This window comes from Mauremys reevesii, linkage group 7 (genome assembly GCF_016161935.1).
Source record: "Mauremys reevesii isolate NIE-2019 linkage group 7, ASM1616193v1, whole genome shotgun sequence".
NCBI lineage: Eukaryota > Metazoa > Chordata > Testudines > Geoemydidae > Mauremys > Mauremys reevesii.
In genome coordinates, this window is record NC_052629.1 from 22,241,666 (window position 1) to 22,257,363 (window position 15,698).

Sequence of the window (15,698 nt, forward strand, 5' to 3'; positions counted from 1 at the left end):
AGTGATTTTTAATTTAATCCTTTCTGTACAATACTCATAGGTCATTTCTCCTTATTCAGCCCACATCAATGATGATGTGCCGGACAGTTACTATCTGATGACTCTTCAGTGTCCTCTGTGAAAGTAGTTGGTCATCACAGTAGACTGCCTATTAGATGAGTGTTCAAATCAGTCAGCACTAATTATCACTCTCATTCTCTATCTCAGAGAGATCAAGAACTGAATCAGAATGGAGGCAGAGCTGTGTTCAGTACTAGAGGTGGTCCTGTCAGGTTGAGTTGAGCATATTGGCAGGGAAGGGTGGGATAGATTGCACTGCTTCTTCCTCTGTAATATTAGTAGCTAAACAGAATAATTCATTTTACAGGCCTGCCAGTTGACACTTTTCGTGAGCAGAGATTTCACTTGCATGAGAGAGAAGACATGGATTTAATGTCTTTCATTCCTACCCACATTTAGTTTTTGTCCTATTAACATTGTTTAGTTGAGATGCCTGAGAAATTGGTAGTCAGGATGTGTCTCTAATTTAGATGGGTAAAGGAAAACATTTGATCCAAAGATTTTTAGACTTGGGTGCCTAAGGTTAAGCCCATAAATCCTTATTTAGCTTCCAAAGGGAAAAATATCAAGACATCTTTATCTTAGAGATGCCGAGCACCCACAGATCCTTTTGATTTCAGTGAGACCTACGAGTGCTCAGCAGATCTGAAAATCAGGCCACTTTCACTTAGGAGTTTTAAGTATGAATTTAGGTGTCTAACGTTAGGCACCTTAAAAATATGGCATTGGGCTGTACAAAGTGGTAACACAGGTAAACGGGAAAATTTCTGATGCTCATAATCAAATAGTGTCCCTTGGTCTGCTGTTTAGGAAACAAGACGTGCTCATTGTTAACATTTCACTGTTCAGAACTGTTCACATTTTTTTTGTTAATGTGTTTTCATGGAACACTTTTGCCGAATAGCAGTTATGTTTTTAGAATGCCACGCTTCAGATATTTAGCAGAGGTTCCTGTTTTTAATGAAAAAGTGAAAATTTTATTTAAGGGTTAATTGAATTGCCAGGTTTTGATGTCAGTAGAACTGCGCTGTTCCCTAAAGTTTACGTTAAATACTGCTGACGTGCTTAGTTTCCAGTAAAAGTCTGTAATTCATTTTTGTGACAGTTCTATCGAAACGTTTTATTTTGTTATCTTAAACAATATCCTGTATTCCTTCAGAGTCTTGTAATAGGTGTCATATCTGCTGTTCCTTATTTGCTTTGTTTTATATTTTATGTTATTCATTTATATGTTATTGGCATTTCATTTGCTAACTCTAAAGTCTACCTTTCACAGAACAAAAGATGTCCAATGGGTCAGCTGAAGAAGCAACCCATGTTGGGCTCCTCTGAATGTATCAAAGTGGAACTTAAAAAAAAAAAAAAAAGGAATATATCAAAATCTCAAAGGGTAATTAAGAACTGTAACTTGTCAACAGTTAGACTTGTTTCTTGAAACAGTGTATCTGGAAGCTAACAGAGACAGGGTGATAAATGGCTGACTATCGTGAAAAACATGTTTTGATATGGTTCTTTCAGAAATGATTAAGGAAAACAGACTGAGCAATAAGCTTCATGCCAATGAGATATTCCCATTTATTTTTTTTAAATATGATTAAGGGCTTTCCTTGTGATGCTGCCAAGCTCTGAAGTCTGTAAAAAGGTAGTGTAAACAGATTGTCTCCTTGGGGAGCAAACTCTCTTTTCATATTTGGAGTCTAGGGCTGTGAAGCCATATGAGGAGTTTGGCCTTTGTCATTTCATCATGATTATCAAATTCCTTAAATTTGCTGGTTTTGTTGAAGGGAATCTTAGTTATAATAGAGCAGTGAGAAAGCTTGAGCATTCAGTCTTGAATAAAGTTCTGTGTTTTAACAGCTTCATCAATAACTCGGCACAGGTTTTCAGACATTTTCTTAACAGCATGATCTTGGCAGTGTGTGAAACAAAGCCCGGAGGCATGAAGTTCAGTGTTTTGGATCTGTGTGACCAGGCTTTATTCTTACCTGTCTTTGCTATGGCACAATCCATGTGATTGCAATACAGTAATCCTAGCACATACAGAGATCTTTACCTCCTGAAATGTTTTGAATGAGCTTTCCTCTGTTCTGTGTGTCCTAGCACAGCTTTATAAAATAGCAAGCCTTCCTGAAGGGAGCTATTAGATACATAATTCTCATATCCTAGGCTCTGTTCTTCACCAGTGATGTAGGTTGCGTCACATCTATTTGAATTGCTAAGGAGGGAATTTTTAACATAAGTTTTAAAAGCAATTGTTCTTGAAACATCCTCAGTCATGACGTTACCATGTTGAGCAACAGTGTCGTTTGACAAAGTTGCTGTATTCAGTTTGGTAGCTATTGGGCCTCCTATAACTTTTGAAACAATATCTGTTGCATGGGACGCATTTTTCTGCAAGATCACACTACTGTGGAATTTGCAGAGATGCCAGATGTCTGAACTGTATTCTTGTTGGAATCCCTAGTTTGACCCAAAACAACAAAGGTTCAACTATTTTATTTCAAGTTTTGCTAAGAAAACAAAAACGGGAGGTGATCTTATTTCAGAAAACCAAAGCTTCAAAGACTTCACTCTTTTTGTCAGCTAGCACTTCAGAAAACCTACTGTAGTTTCTAAATAATTGATGTAAAGTCATATGTTTTACTTAATTGGGTTTCTGAATTTTTTTTCTTTGAGTTGTCATTGGAACATCTTGCCACTGTCCATCTGATCAAAACAATTAATCTTTCTGAAATTACTCCTCAGACAGGAATGAGGTCCAGCAGAGAATGAAAGATGTATGCATGCAGTCATGTGAAGCTCAGCAGTGCCCTTGGGCCGTAGCAATTTACAGCAGTTAACTTCCAGTGTTCATTTTAGGGACACTTTTTTTTTTATCAGGGTCTGTAGGTGCATGGCTTGTACTATTTTTGTGTAAGATAAATCTGGGTATACACTTGCACAGGTACAGGGATCATTGGTGTTTTATTGGGCAGAGACTTTAGCAGCCTACTAGCTGGAGTTCACAAGTTATAATAAAATGACATTAAATTGACATTGATACCTTTACATGACTTGTGTATCTTTATCACTTCATATTTATGGAATTTCTTTGCAAACTATCTATATTTTTTTGCATGATTTTCTGTGCTGCTGGCATTTGTACGTTTGAAGGCCAGAAGGGACCATTGTGACCCTCTTGTCTGACCTCCTATTGACACAGGCCGTAGAACTTCCCCAAAATAATTCCTAGAGCATAGTTTTTAGAAGAATGCTAATGAATTGTATAGGTTTCTGATGCCATTTTGTTAATTAATATTTAAATGCAGACAGTTCTTGACTTGTCAAAGTGATTACAATACACAAGGAGGTGCAATAAATGAACGTATTACCAGAAGATATTTAGATGTATTTATAGTCTAATATGGTTCGAGAGAACCTTTGCACTAGCCAACCCTTTTTTCCCCCTTGTATCATTTATTTTTATACTACTGTCAACTGTTTACACTGAATATAGCGTGGACATGTCTACTAATTTAGTGCATGGCAAGCCGTGGTGTGAACGTACAGTGCTGTAGCTTGCTGTGCACTGAAGTGGTTGTGTTGCCTTGCTTCCATGTAATAAAAGTTCCATGAGCACATTATGGAACTTTTAGTGTATGGTGGCAGGATCTGCATGGCCATTTAGTGTGTAGCAAACTAGAACGCTGTAGATTCACACTTCAGTTTGCCGAGCACTAAGTCTCCATTCAGCCAGTCCGTTACTGCTTATGATGCATTGTGTGATCAAAGACGTTGTCAGTTGAACATTGACAGCAAGTGAATTCTTGGATACTGCACTTCACCATTTACTGTAATCTGCCATGTTAGGTGCAATTATCTGGGACTGCTGGAAATTTCTGTGAAAACAAACACTCCCGGTAATATTGTTTTATGTCCAAGTTGGGCTTATATGAGCAGATTTAAAAAAAAAATTTCATTGTATGCACATAAATGTTTCCTTTTTATTGTTCGACAAATCTTCTGGATTAGTGGTAATTATAGGGCAACATTGGTCTGCTGTCAGATACCAGTGATGGGTGAAATGTAAGAACCTGAATAGAATAAAATAGAATCAGGGATACTGGCCTTCTCTCGCAAATCAGGTGAGGGTTAAGGTATTTAACTCAAAATTTTATACCCTCTGCTTTTCGTAACTAGCCTTTGCTAATAATGAACGTGCCTAATTTACACGCACGATTATTTAATCCTGTTTTTTGTTTCTAGGATATAGTATTGATGCAATAAAAGCGTAGTTTGTTAGTGTGCGGCCTGAAACACAGATTGCCCTTTAGTATTTTAGTAGTATTAAGGTGCTTTGTTTTAAAATTCATAAATCAAGCTTTCTAAACATTTTACAAGTGTATCTAAATAAAGCTGTTATAAAGGTGACAGTGAAGGACAAAATAATATAGTTAATTATAAAACCTCATGAGGTTAACACAAAGTATTTTTACATACTTTGTTAGGTTTGTTTTCCAGGATATACATATTTTTATGAAAAAAAGCAAATCAGGAATTATATTTACAGTAACAGGTATTGGTTCAAATAACAAATCTGTGAAATAATTGCAAAAATATTTTATCTAATTTTATCTAATTTGTGATGTTAAATGAGTGAAAAGATGACTTGTGGCTTTTTTTTTTTTGGTATGTCATATGATTTGAAGAAGTAGTGGATTAGTACTGAATAGTACTGAAGATATAGAAAGCCATATAAAATATTGGGTCAAGAGGTTGACTGTGGTGTAAAGTCACTTTCAAATGTGTAGAATAAAAATCAATAACTTGAAAGTGGCGCTATTTTTCTGTGTGCTAATAACAGTATTCTCTCTTTCTAGCTTTCTATAATTATGATGCAAGGGGAGCAGATGAACTTTCCTTACAAATAGGTGACACCGTACATATATTAGAAACATATGAAGGTAAGAAAAACACGTATTTGATTCAAAACTATTGTTCATACAGTCACACTGCTCTTGTGTGTGTGATTATAACATATTTTATTTTAGCAGACGGTGAACTACTATTTTTTTCATGACTAATAAAATGTTGTATTGGGGACAGAAATAACAAGTGCTACATGTAAATGAAGAGGCAGGTGATAAAATACCTAATGAATACCTTTTTCGGAATGCACAATTTCTTTTTCTGTGCAAGATAAATGTTCTCTCACCCTTAATTTGTATGGATCAATGGTAACATCTGTTGAGTGGTTAGCGAAATGATAGATGTTCTCTAGATATCCTCAGATAATGCACAAGACCTGTCTGCTTCTTAATGGTGTTAATTTGAATTTGAAAGTTATTTACCCTTTAAATTATTCATATCTCTTTGTAAAATAGATACATTTGCTACTATGCTACTTATTCAGTCAACATTTAAAAATAAATAAAATGCGATATATTAATTTTGATGAGAAGCAGTAGCAATATTACATACAACATAAATTTCAATTAGTTCTTCTCCCTGATTCCCATAAAATAATAATTTATCTTGAAAAATATTTAATTTGAGAATGAGGGAAAATTCTTAGTTTTGCTGCTGTTGAGTGATCAGATAGTAATGATTAAGTACAACCTTTTTTTTTGGGTCACAGATCCTTGATTTCTCATTTATTCAGTCAGTTGTATGATGTGTCTTAGAAGAGAAGCAGTGATCTAGATGGTTTTTGTATTAGAAAATTAGAAATCATCACAGTAATAGGATAACTTTCTGCATTTTGGATGTGATTTGCCTTTGTACATGGGTTTAAAATTTCTGCTTGTCACTGCCAAAGAATCTGTTAGGGAAGAAAAATTAATACTGGCGGTAAGTTTGTTTTAGAAATTGGATTCAAGGTGATTTTTATTATTTAGATCTACTAAAATAGGAAAGTTGCTAATTAGATCAACTAACCTTAATTTGGTTTACATATACAATGAATATACTAACTGTTCATCAGCTAGCAACTTGCTAATGAATTCAGTTTGCACTAGCAGTAAATGACCCCTGATACTGTCAAAGCTGCAGAGAGGGAATCTGTCCACTGAAAATTAATCTGCATACTCCGTACTTTAAATATTTGCAGTTTTATTATATGTTTCTTTTAAATATACATGTAAACAGGAATATTTGAATGCTGTACAATTATGCATAATTATAATACATAGTGCCCATGTTTGTAAAGGGAAATAACGACAACACAGGGAAATTACAGACCAGTCAGCTTAACTTCTGTACCCGGAAAGATAATGGAGCAAATAATTAAGCAATCAGTTTGCAAACACCTAGAAGATAAGGCGATAAGTAACAGTCAGCATGGATTTGTCAAGAACAAATTGTCTCAAACCAACCTGATAGCTTTCTTTGACAGAGTAACAAGCCTTGTGGATAGGGGTGGAAGCAGTAGATGTGATATATCTTGACTTTAGTAAGGCTTTTGATACTGTCTCGCATGATCTTCTCATAAACAAACTAGGGAAATACTATAAGGTGGGTGCATAACTGGTTGGAAAGTCATTCCCAGAGAGTAGTTATCAGTGGTTCACAAGCATGCTAGAAGGGCATAATGAGTGGGGTCCCACAGGGATCGGTTCGAAGTCCTGTTCTGTTCAATATCTTCATCAGTGAATTTAGATAATGGCATAGAGAGTACACTTATAAAGTTCGCGGACGATACCAAGCTGGGAGGGGTTGCAAGTTCTTTGGAGGATAGAATTAAAATTCAAAATGATTTGGACAAACTGGAGAAATGGTCTGAAGTAAATAGGATGAAATTCAAGAAGGACAAATGCAAATTACTCCACTTAGGAAGGAACAATCAGTTGCACACATACAAAATGGGAAATGACTGACTAGGCAGGAGTACTGTGGAAAGGGATCTGGGGGGTGGGGAATAGTGGATCACAAGCTAAATATGAGTCAACAGTATAACGATGATGCAAAAAAAGCAAACACCATTCTGGGATGTATTAGCAGCAGTATTGTAAGCAAGACACAAGAAGTAATTCTTCCGCTATATTCCATGCTGATTAGGCCTCAACTGGAGTATTGTGTCCAGTTGTAGGCGCCACATTTCAGGAAAGATGTGGACAAATTGGAGAGAGTCCAGAGAAGAGCAACAAAAATGATGAAAGGTCATGAGGGCAGATTGAAAAAACTGGATTTGTTTAGTCTGGAGAAGAGAAGAGTGAGGGGCGACATGATAACAGTTTTCAAGTACATAAAAGGTTGTGACAAGGAGGAGGGAGAAAAATTGTTGTTCTTAACCTCTGAGGAGAGGATGAGAAGCAATGGGCTTAAATTGTAGCAAGGGCGGTTTAGGTTGGACATTAGGGAAAACTTAACTGTCAGAGTGTTTAAGCACTGGAATAAATTGGCTAGGGAGGTGGTGGAATCTCCATCATTGGGGATTTTTAAGAGCAGGTTGGACAAACACCTGTCAGGGATGGTCTAGATAATACTTAGTCCTGTCTTGAGTGCAGGGGACTGGACTAGATGACCTCTCGAGGTCCCTTCCAGTTCTATGATAATGGATGAATTTTCCTAATATGTGAATAACAGTGATGCTTGGCTTGTGACACAGATAGCATCAGTCTATAATAGCTGTGTAAAATTTTATACTTTTTGAACCTCCTGCATGCTTCAAATGAAATGGGACAATTGAGATGACTCACTTTTCCCTAGACCGGATAATAGAATGACCTTCACACACACACATCTCATGGTTATTAGGCCTCAACAGTGCTGGCTGGGTTTATTTAAAAAGAAGTTCAAATAAAATAATATTTCTTTAAAGGCCGATCTGATTCCTACCATGCTTGATCATTACTCATCCTCTGTATTGGGAAATAGGACCCATAACTCCCAAGGAAGATTATCATACAGAGTAACGAGTGATTGCCCATCATCATCTCTGTTTGATTTTTTTAAACTAATCCATCAGACTAAATTACACTATTCTGGAATCCTACTGTATGCTTAAGGATATTAATATCTTGTGTATATAACTCTTTGGCTCCCCACTCCTATTCCCCCTTAGAACATGTGAATGTTATAATTTGCTGTTGCTGTCTTCACGTTTGCACTCTTAATAAACATTATTGCATGGATCCCTTTATATCTAATTTATTATTATAAAATACTATACACATTCATAAGGTGTCAGCCACTTGGGTGTCTAGGCCTCACTTAAGCATATTGCCTAAGAGCTTTCCTAGGCTTGGGTTTTATTTTTTTGTTTTCTAATATCTGTGCTGCATTCTTTCTCCAGCTTCTGTCTCCATGATCTTTTTCAGTCTAGCAATACAGATTCAGACCTGAGGAGGGAAAAATATTTAAAAGGGTTCACTTGCACCATCTGTAATGACACTTTGCAGTCATCTATAGGACGATCACTCTCATCCTAATGTGCCTCAGTCTGTACTATATTTTGATCATGTGTGCCAGGACATGCTTTACAATTTGTTGGTCTGATGTTTCTTTTTGTTAGTCATGCAGAGATCCATAATGGCATATGCAAATCAGATATTTGTGCATGCCAAAGGAATTGGTCATTTGGATACAAGTCAGTAATTGCACACAAAATAGCTATGCAGTTGCTTACAGACCTTGTTTTAAAACAGGGGTGGGCAAACTATGGCCCGGGGGCCACATCCGGCCCTCAAGCTCCCTCCAGGAAGTGGGGTCTGGGGTTGCCCCACTCCGGCACTCTAGCCGAGGAGCAGGGTCGGGGTCTTGCCCCACTCGGCATAGCTCCGGGAAGCAACGGCATGTCCCTTCTCTGGCTCCTATGCGTAGGGGCAGCCAGGGGGCTCCGCATGCTGCCCCCGCAGCTCCCATTGGTTGGGAACTGCAGCCAATGGGAGCTGCGGGGGGGTGTTCGTGTGTGCCTGCGGGTAGGGCAGCACGCAGAGCTGCCTGGCTGCACCTCCGTGTAGGAGCTGGAGGGAGGATATGCCGCTCTTTCTGGGAGCTGCTTGAGGTAAGCACTGCCCAGAACCTGACCCCTTCCTGTGCCCCAACCTCCTGCCCCAGCCCTGATCCCCCTCCCGCTTTCTGAACTCCTTGATCCCAGAGTGGGGTACCCTCCTGCACCCCCCAACCGCTCGTCCCCAGCCCCACCCCAGAGCCCTCAGCTGGAGCTCTCGCGCACCCTAACCTCCAATTTTGTGACCATTCATGGCCCACCATACAATTTCCATACCCAGATTTGGCCCTCAGGCCAGAAAGTTTGCCCACCCCGTTTTAAAATCATGTCCAGCATTATTTCTTCTTCTTCTCCTTAAATGATATGATGGGTGAAGGTGCTGAGGATAGTCAAATGAAGAATTTGGAGCAAGCACAAGAAATTATAATTCCATTTATTGAAGCTACCATTAATATGCTTCATTTTGAGTTACAATGATCCCATTTTTAAACAAGATTTTGTGGTGCTAGTGGGAGCTCCATGTCCAAATTTACTCCTTTTGAAAGCAAATCTTCCTCATAACCAGATGCATTAATCATTTAAGGACTAGATTTTTGTTGTTGTTGTTTTAAGATGGAGCCTCCCTTGATTTGTTCTTCATTGATCTGCTAAAACAGCCGCTTTCTCCACTTAACCATATTCTCATTGCCATAAGATTGGTCACTGGGTATTAACTATGGGACAGAAGATTCTATCTCTGTCTCATGGTTTCATCTAAAAGGTACAGAGAAGAAGACGCATCTAACATTGTTAAAAAAGTTGTGAATGTTGCCATTTTCCTGCCTACTGTTCCATGCTTTGGAATATTTTCCTCTGTTTCCTTTCCAGACCAGGGCTGACAAAACCATACTATATCTTTCCTACTGTGAAAATTAATTATTTTTTATAGTAAATAACTTGCCAGGAAGATTTCATTTCAACAGCCATCAGCAAAGATTTACAAGTATCCTAATTTTGAATCTGAGTTTTGGACAAGTAGCTCTAAAACTGACTTATCTTTGTTCTCCACCACAATAAGATGATCATCCATCTGTTTTGGAGGTTTATCTCTGCAGCCCTTCCCACTCAATATTCTAGGGAAAGGGAGTAGGGAAGGTAAAATTGGCTTACTACTAAGATAGGGACGCTATAAAAAGCTAACTTGAAGGACAGAACTGATGGATACTATTTTATATTAGCCACTTGTATGTATCTAATTTAAATCAGTTTGCTAGGCTATATTAGGTTGGATTGCTAGAGTTGCTTTTTGTTCCTGTACGGTATTTAAAATGTTGTTAACTTTTTCCACCTATATTTTAAATAATATTTGACTTTTTCTTTATCGCTTAAAATGAATATTTTTCTTGGATAAGTAGTTTATAGCAAGATATAAATGTTCCTTTGGAATTAAAAAAACAAACAGTGTCTTCAAGTCAACCTACACTTAATTTTCTATGAGCATCCTTTCAAGGCTATTAAGTTTGCTTCAAACAGCATGTACCCTGCTATAATTTTTAGAAAAGCGCCATGGTTTAGAGCATGAAACACAAATTCACCATCAAAATTGAAGTTAATTTCTCTTCCCTTCAAGGAAGCCAGGCTGTTCAGGAATGCACTAGACTAAATTTTAAAATTTAATCAGAGGGAATAACTAATCTTCTCAAATTACAAAAGTCAAGTTTAATGCTTTTGTATTTAGGCAGAAGCATAGAGACATTTTTTTCAACTAGAAAATTCCCTCCCACATTTGTAATTTGGAATGTTAATGGAATAATAATAATAAAAAAGCAAACCTATGCAATTACATGCATTTTTTCTGGTACAAGAGAAAAGTAGGGCTGTAGTCTGAAGAAATATTTCCTAGAACAAAACACCTGACACTTTTCTAATCTATATTTTATCTGGTTCTAGTCCTATTAACCTAATCTCACTCTGGTGTAATGGGCAAACCAACAAACAGCCAGTGGAAATTTATCCATTAAATCCAATGACTGTTGAAAAGAAATGTGTATAAATCCTCTAACTTTCATGACCTAATATTTTCCAGAGGTCATTCAGGCCTCAAGAGGAACTGATTTAGGTGGGGGAGGAATTCCAAAACCAGTTCTTTCATGGAATTTATTCCTGATATTTTTTTCATTGAGTATGTTGTTGTTGTTGTAAAATTCTGGAAGGCAGCACTATAAAAGGGACATCCTAGTAATAGATATAGGATATTTTCAGGTCTCTTTATTCTAGCTTTAGAAGTATTTCCTTAAATCCCACATTGCAGTACTTGCATTTTCTTTTTCAGAATTCAGCTGGAATATCAGCCTTTCAAAACAAGGCTCTCTTAATCAGTTTAATCCAGGTGTTCTCAAACTGGGGGTTTAGGACCCCTGAGGGGGTCGTGAGGTTATTACATGGGGGGTCATGAGCTGTCAGTCTCCACCCCAAACCCCGCTTTGCCTCCAACATTTATAACGGTGTTAAAAGTGTTTTTAATTTATAGGGGGGGGGTCGCACTCAGGTGCTTGCTATGTGAAAGGGGTCATCAGTACAAAAGTCTGAGAACCACTGGTTTAATCTGATTTGGGGGCCTTGCCTCATGTTCACCTGTAATGGTGATGGCCATTTCAAGTTTTTAGGGGATATTTATCCTGCTTGATTTAGATGACTGTGTAGCAAAGAGAAGGCACTGTTTATGACAGAGTACAGTACTGGGATTGTATATCATTTAATGTTCTGCAGAGTGGGCTGCTGAAATATAGTGTGTGTGCATGTTAGGTTTTTCTCATTTGGGATTCTTTTGGATGCAGACCTAAAAATAAATTAAATCTTACAACACTGGTCATGGGACATTCTAAAAAGTTTAGGCATAGTTCACAACATAATTAAAAGATTTTCAAAATCCAGGTCAACTCAGAAATCATTTGAGGCTTGGGCCAGTTTTCCCATTACTGATACTTTCCTAAAACAAAGTGCCAGTAAAAGAGTCCATTGAGGAAATTTTGTAATTTCTCTAGGATGGTCGTCTTCATTTAGCCACTTGACGGTAAATGTTTGCCATCACAGCTTTAGACAAAAAACAAACCAGGTTTCTAAATTGAGCAAAGTATCATCTTAAATTAAATCTAATTGCACACAAAGTAAACTACATTAAAAATAATATTAAGGTTGCAAAATCAAGCACTCAGAAGTTAGGAAATGCCAGAGTTAATGTTGCCAGTGCAAGCTTAATCCGGCCCCCTTGTGCATATGCAATAGTAGTCTTAAATTACACAGTCATGTACTATTTTTTCCATAGAATCCCTGTCTCATTCAGAGTACAGGATGGACAAGGATCACTTAATTGGCAGCCATTCAATATTTCGTTTTACCGTCAGTCAGCGTGTGGCCCCACGTGTTATGCTAATGAAGCCCTGCTCTGAAGACAGAATTATTTATTTCCTTATAAACTTTTATCTGGTGCTCATCACTATAGAATCGGTGTGTTTCACAAATATTAAGATTGAGAACACTCCTATGAGGTGAGAGGACGGTATTATCCCCATTTTACAGAACAGGAGTTGAGGCACAAAGATTGTATGGTCAGAAGTGTCCCTTTACTTGGGATACTCAATTTGAGATTACTAGGACCTGATTTTTCAGAGTATTTAGTATTATATAGTATGCTATAGATAGCGTCTGGGTGGGCGGCATTTGTGTGTGTAGGGATGTGGGCATGCATGTATGTTCAAAGCACAACTCCATTTGATTTCAGTTGCAACTGAGAGTGCTCAGCAATTTAGCAAATCAGACCCTGGGTATCAAGTTCAGAACCCAGAAAATGAGGAACACAGAGTTAGTGACCCCTCTGTGAAATGTTCGGTTTATGTGACTTGCCCAGCATCACATAAAAACTCTGTGGCAGAAGTAGAGATTGAATCCAGTTATCCAGGGCAGCATTAAATCGCGTTATCCATGAGACCATCCTTTCCCTTTCTACAGTCATCTGCCTCATTCACTACATACCTTAAAAGTTCTGTAACAAATGAAGCAGGAGTCTTATAGACAGCGGTCTCTTTCATTACAGAACCTGGATTCATTCCCCAGAGCAAGTCCTTTCTGTGCACTTAATGAGGCAGGGGTCTTGTGGAAAAAAATAGCATATGATCAAGTAATTAAAGATTATCCTGCATACACGTAAAGGGACACAAATGAAGGCTGCCTAGATATAATCTGGCCAATGAATTATCTCACCTACTGCCCTGTTTGGAAAAGGAGATTCTGGTATGCATGTCAGGTCACATGAGTATCTTATGTTCTACTTAGGGGTGCCAGTTTTGGTTGGATATATTCCCGGAGGTTTCAACACATGGAAAATCTTTAATTAAAGATTGATCTTTAATTCCTGAGACTCCAGGACAATCCTAGTTGGCAACCCTAGTTCTACTTCGATACACCCTTTGACCTATATTGCTTGTTTGCAATCACCTCTACACCATGTCACCCTCTATTGATCACTTCCAAATTGACTGTGAACTGTAGTAAACAAATCCTGTTGTTTAGGAGTAGTTCTTTGCCTAAATAAGTCCTACGTAGGGTTAGGAAATATTACTAGACCCCAAATAGCTAGGGTGTGACACTTACTAGCCACAGACAATACGAGAGATGGGAGTAGGAGGCAATACTTCGGTGAGAAGTCAAAATCTGGGGAGGGGGATTGACTGGTGGTGGTGGTCTGTTTCTCTACCCTTCCCTCTGCTAACTTTTCTATCTTCCATGTGCTGAACTATGGGGAAGATAGGTTTAGAGGAGGGACAACTGTGCCTAGTAATTGCAGACAGGCTGCTGTGCAAGCATGAGCTCCCTGACTTATTGGAACAGTCCGTGAGGTAGATTTGTAACAAATCCAAACAAAATCTTTTGCTGCGCTCCACTGTCTTTATAAAACTGTGGAGAGCAGCACCATTTTACTGTGGGTTCTCCAAGGCAGGAGTGAGAGGGTGCGAGAGAACCAATATGAACATAAACTGAAATACAGAATAGTCATAAGGCAGGTTTGCAAGCCAGTTTGTACTGAATTGGGGATAGTGTGCACGAGAGATGCCTGCTGATCTGCCTGGCACAGCACCTTCTTTGGGAGTGAATGACTGTATTGTGGGATTTTTTAATTAAACAGTCACAAAGAAACAGAATGGTCTCAGAAACAATAAAAGCTGTAATGCTGATTGCTTGCAGATGTGTAGTGAACTGGGGGCACAATAAATGAGAGATTACCTCCATATTTTCCTGGCATGCCACCTGCCTCTGTGAGGGTGAGAAATGTCTTATTGGATTGGAATGATTGCACTACAATAGAATTGTTTGGGGGGAAAGCTGGGATGCCAGGTTCCTTGCTGGCTGGCATTGAACTAGGGCTTCAGGCCCTTTAACACTGAGAAATCTGGAGAACCAACATAAATTTTACTTTTGAAAGGTAAAACACAAATCCCCCAAAGCATCACCATTTAAATATCCATTCAGTCATTACAGAACTTGTCATCATAGGTTTTGTATTTTCTGTTGCTGTTGGACCCCTAAGCAGTTATTGTTAATGTGCTGCTCTGTAGTTTCTGACTTGCTGAGTCCATGGTTTAACTAACAGTAGGTAGGGCTCTTCCTTCTGACACTCTACTGCACCAATGCCCTGGCAGGGTGCACAGGGGCCACCCTGTGAAGAAATTAACAAACACATGTAACCCTTTTTTCAGTTCATGAATAATTCATAGACTTTGATTTTTCTGATTGTTTGCTTGAAGTTGTTCTGATGCTTTATGAAAACACATTTCAGCCAGTAATTTGTTCACAAACTATCTGCTTCATCTGGGTCTTCGCCTATTTATTGTTCGTGATGTGTGAATAGCATCCTAAATTGCATGGTATTGTTCCCTGATGTGATGACAAAGGGCTGATCTAAATGAAAGAATTACCGTTGGTTTAGCTAAATCAATTTTAAAGCAAACTAGCTAAACTAGTGCAAACTTTCAATGTATGTGCACTTAAAATGGGTTAGCGTGATTTGGGAAATACCAATTTAAGTAAAGATGAACATTAAGCTATCAATTTTACGGAGAATTGAAACTCAGCTACAATGAGAAAATCTTTGTGGACAGAAAGAAAGCTAAGATATTATCCAACTCCAAAGGAGAATCTGTTGCAGTGTGTTAATAAACTTTTCATAACTTTATTCTAGGTTGGTACAGAGGTTACACATTAAGAAAAAAATCAAAAAAGGTAAGTGTTCTATTCCCAGTTCAAATTCATTTTCTCTTGTAACAAATATTTGTTATAAACATATGTCAGATTCATTTCTATATTGGAACTTTGTTAAAAAGTCAACTAAGAACTTTTATATAACTTAAAATCTAGTTGATCTGTTATGCTAATGTTAGCTTCATGTTCTGTTAAATACTGAATTACTCATAAAATGCAGTTGCATCTTGCAAAGTGATAGCATTGTGATGTTCAGCCATTCTCTGTGAAAGATGGAGTAATCTTGCTTTCTGCAATGCAATTTTGCCTTGTTGGCTTGAACTGAGCATAAAATGTCTGTTGACAGCAGACATTCCAAAACAAAAAAGGAAACAGCTGAACTATTGCCTATAATGTTGCATTTTAGTTTTATTTTTTGGGGGAGGGTTATTTTATAATAGTACTTAACCAGAATTAAAGATTTATAGTCTTGATT

The 15,698-nt window shown here is 37.9% G+C and overlaps 1 protein-coding gene across 4 annotated transcripts in view; it reads left to right on the forward strand.

Annotated features, from left to right (window-relative positions):
• Positions 1-15,698, forward strand: part of DOCK1 (dedicator of cytokinesis 1) — a 521,945-nt gene that overhangs the window by 43,877 nt on the left and 462,370 nt on the right. For all 4 annotated transcript variants that reach the window (XM_039480741.1, XM_039480742.1, XM_039480743.1 and 1 more), the window contains exons 2-3: positions 4,920-5,003; positions 15,204-15,244. In XM_039480741.1, the coding sequence (XP_039336675.1) occupies positions 4,920-5,003; positions 15,204-15,244 (125 nt within the window). The remainder of the gene's footprint in view (positions 1-4,919; positions 5,004-15,203; positions 15,245-15,698) is intronic.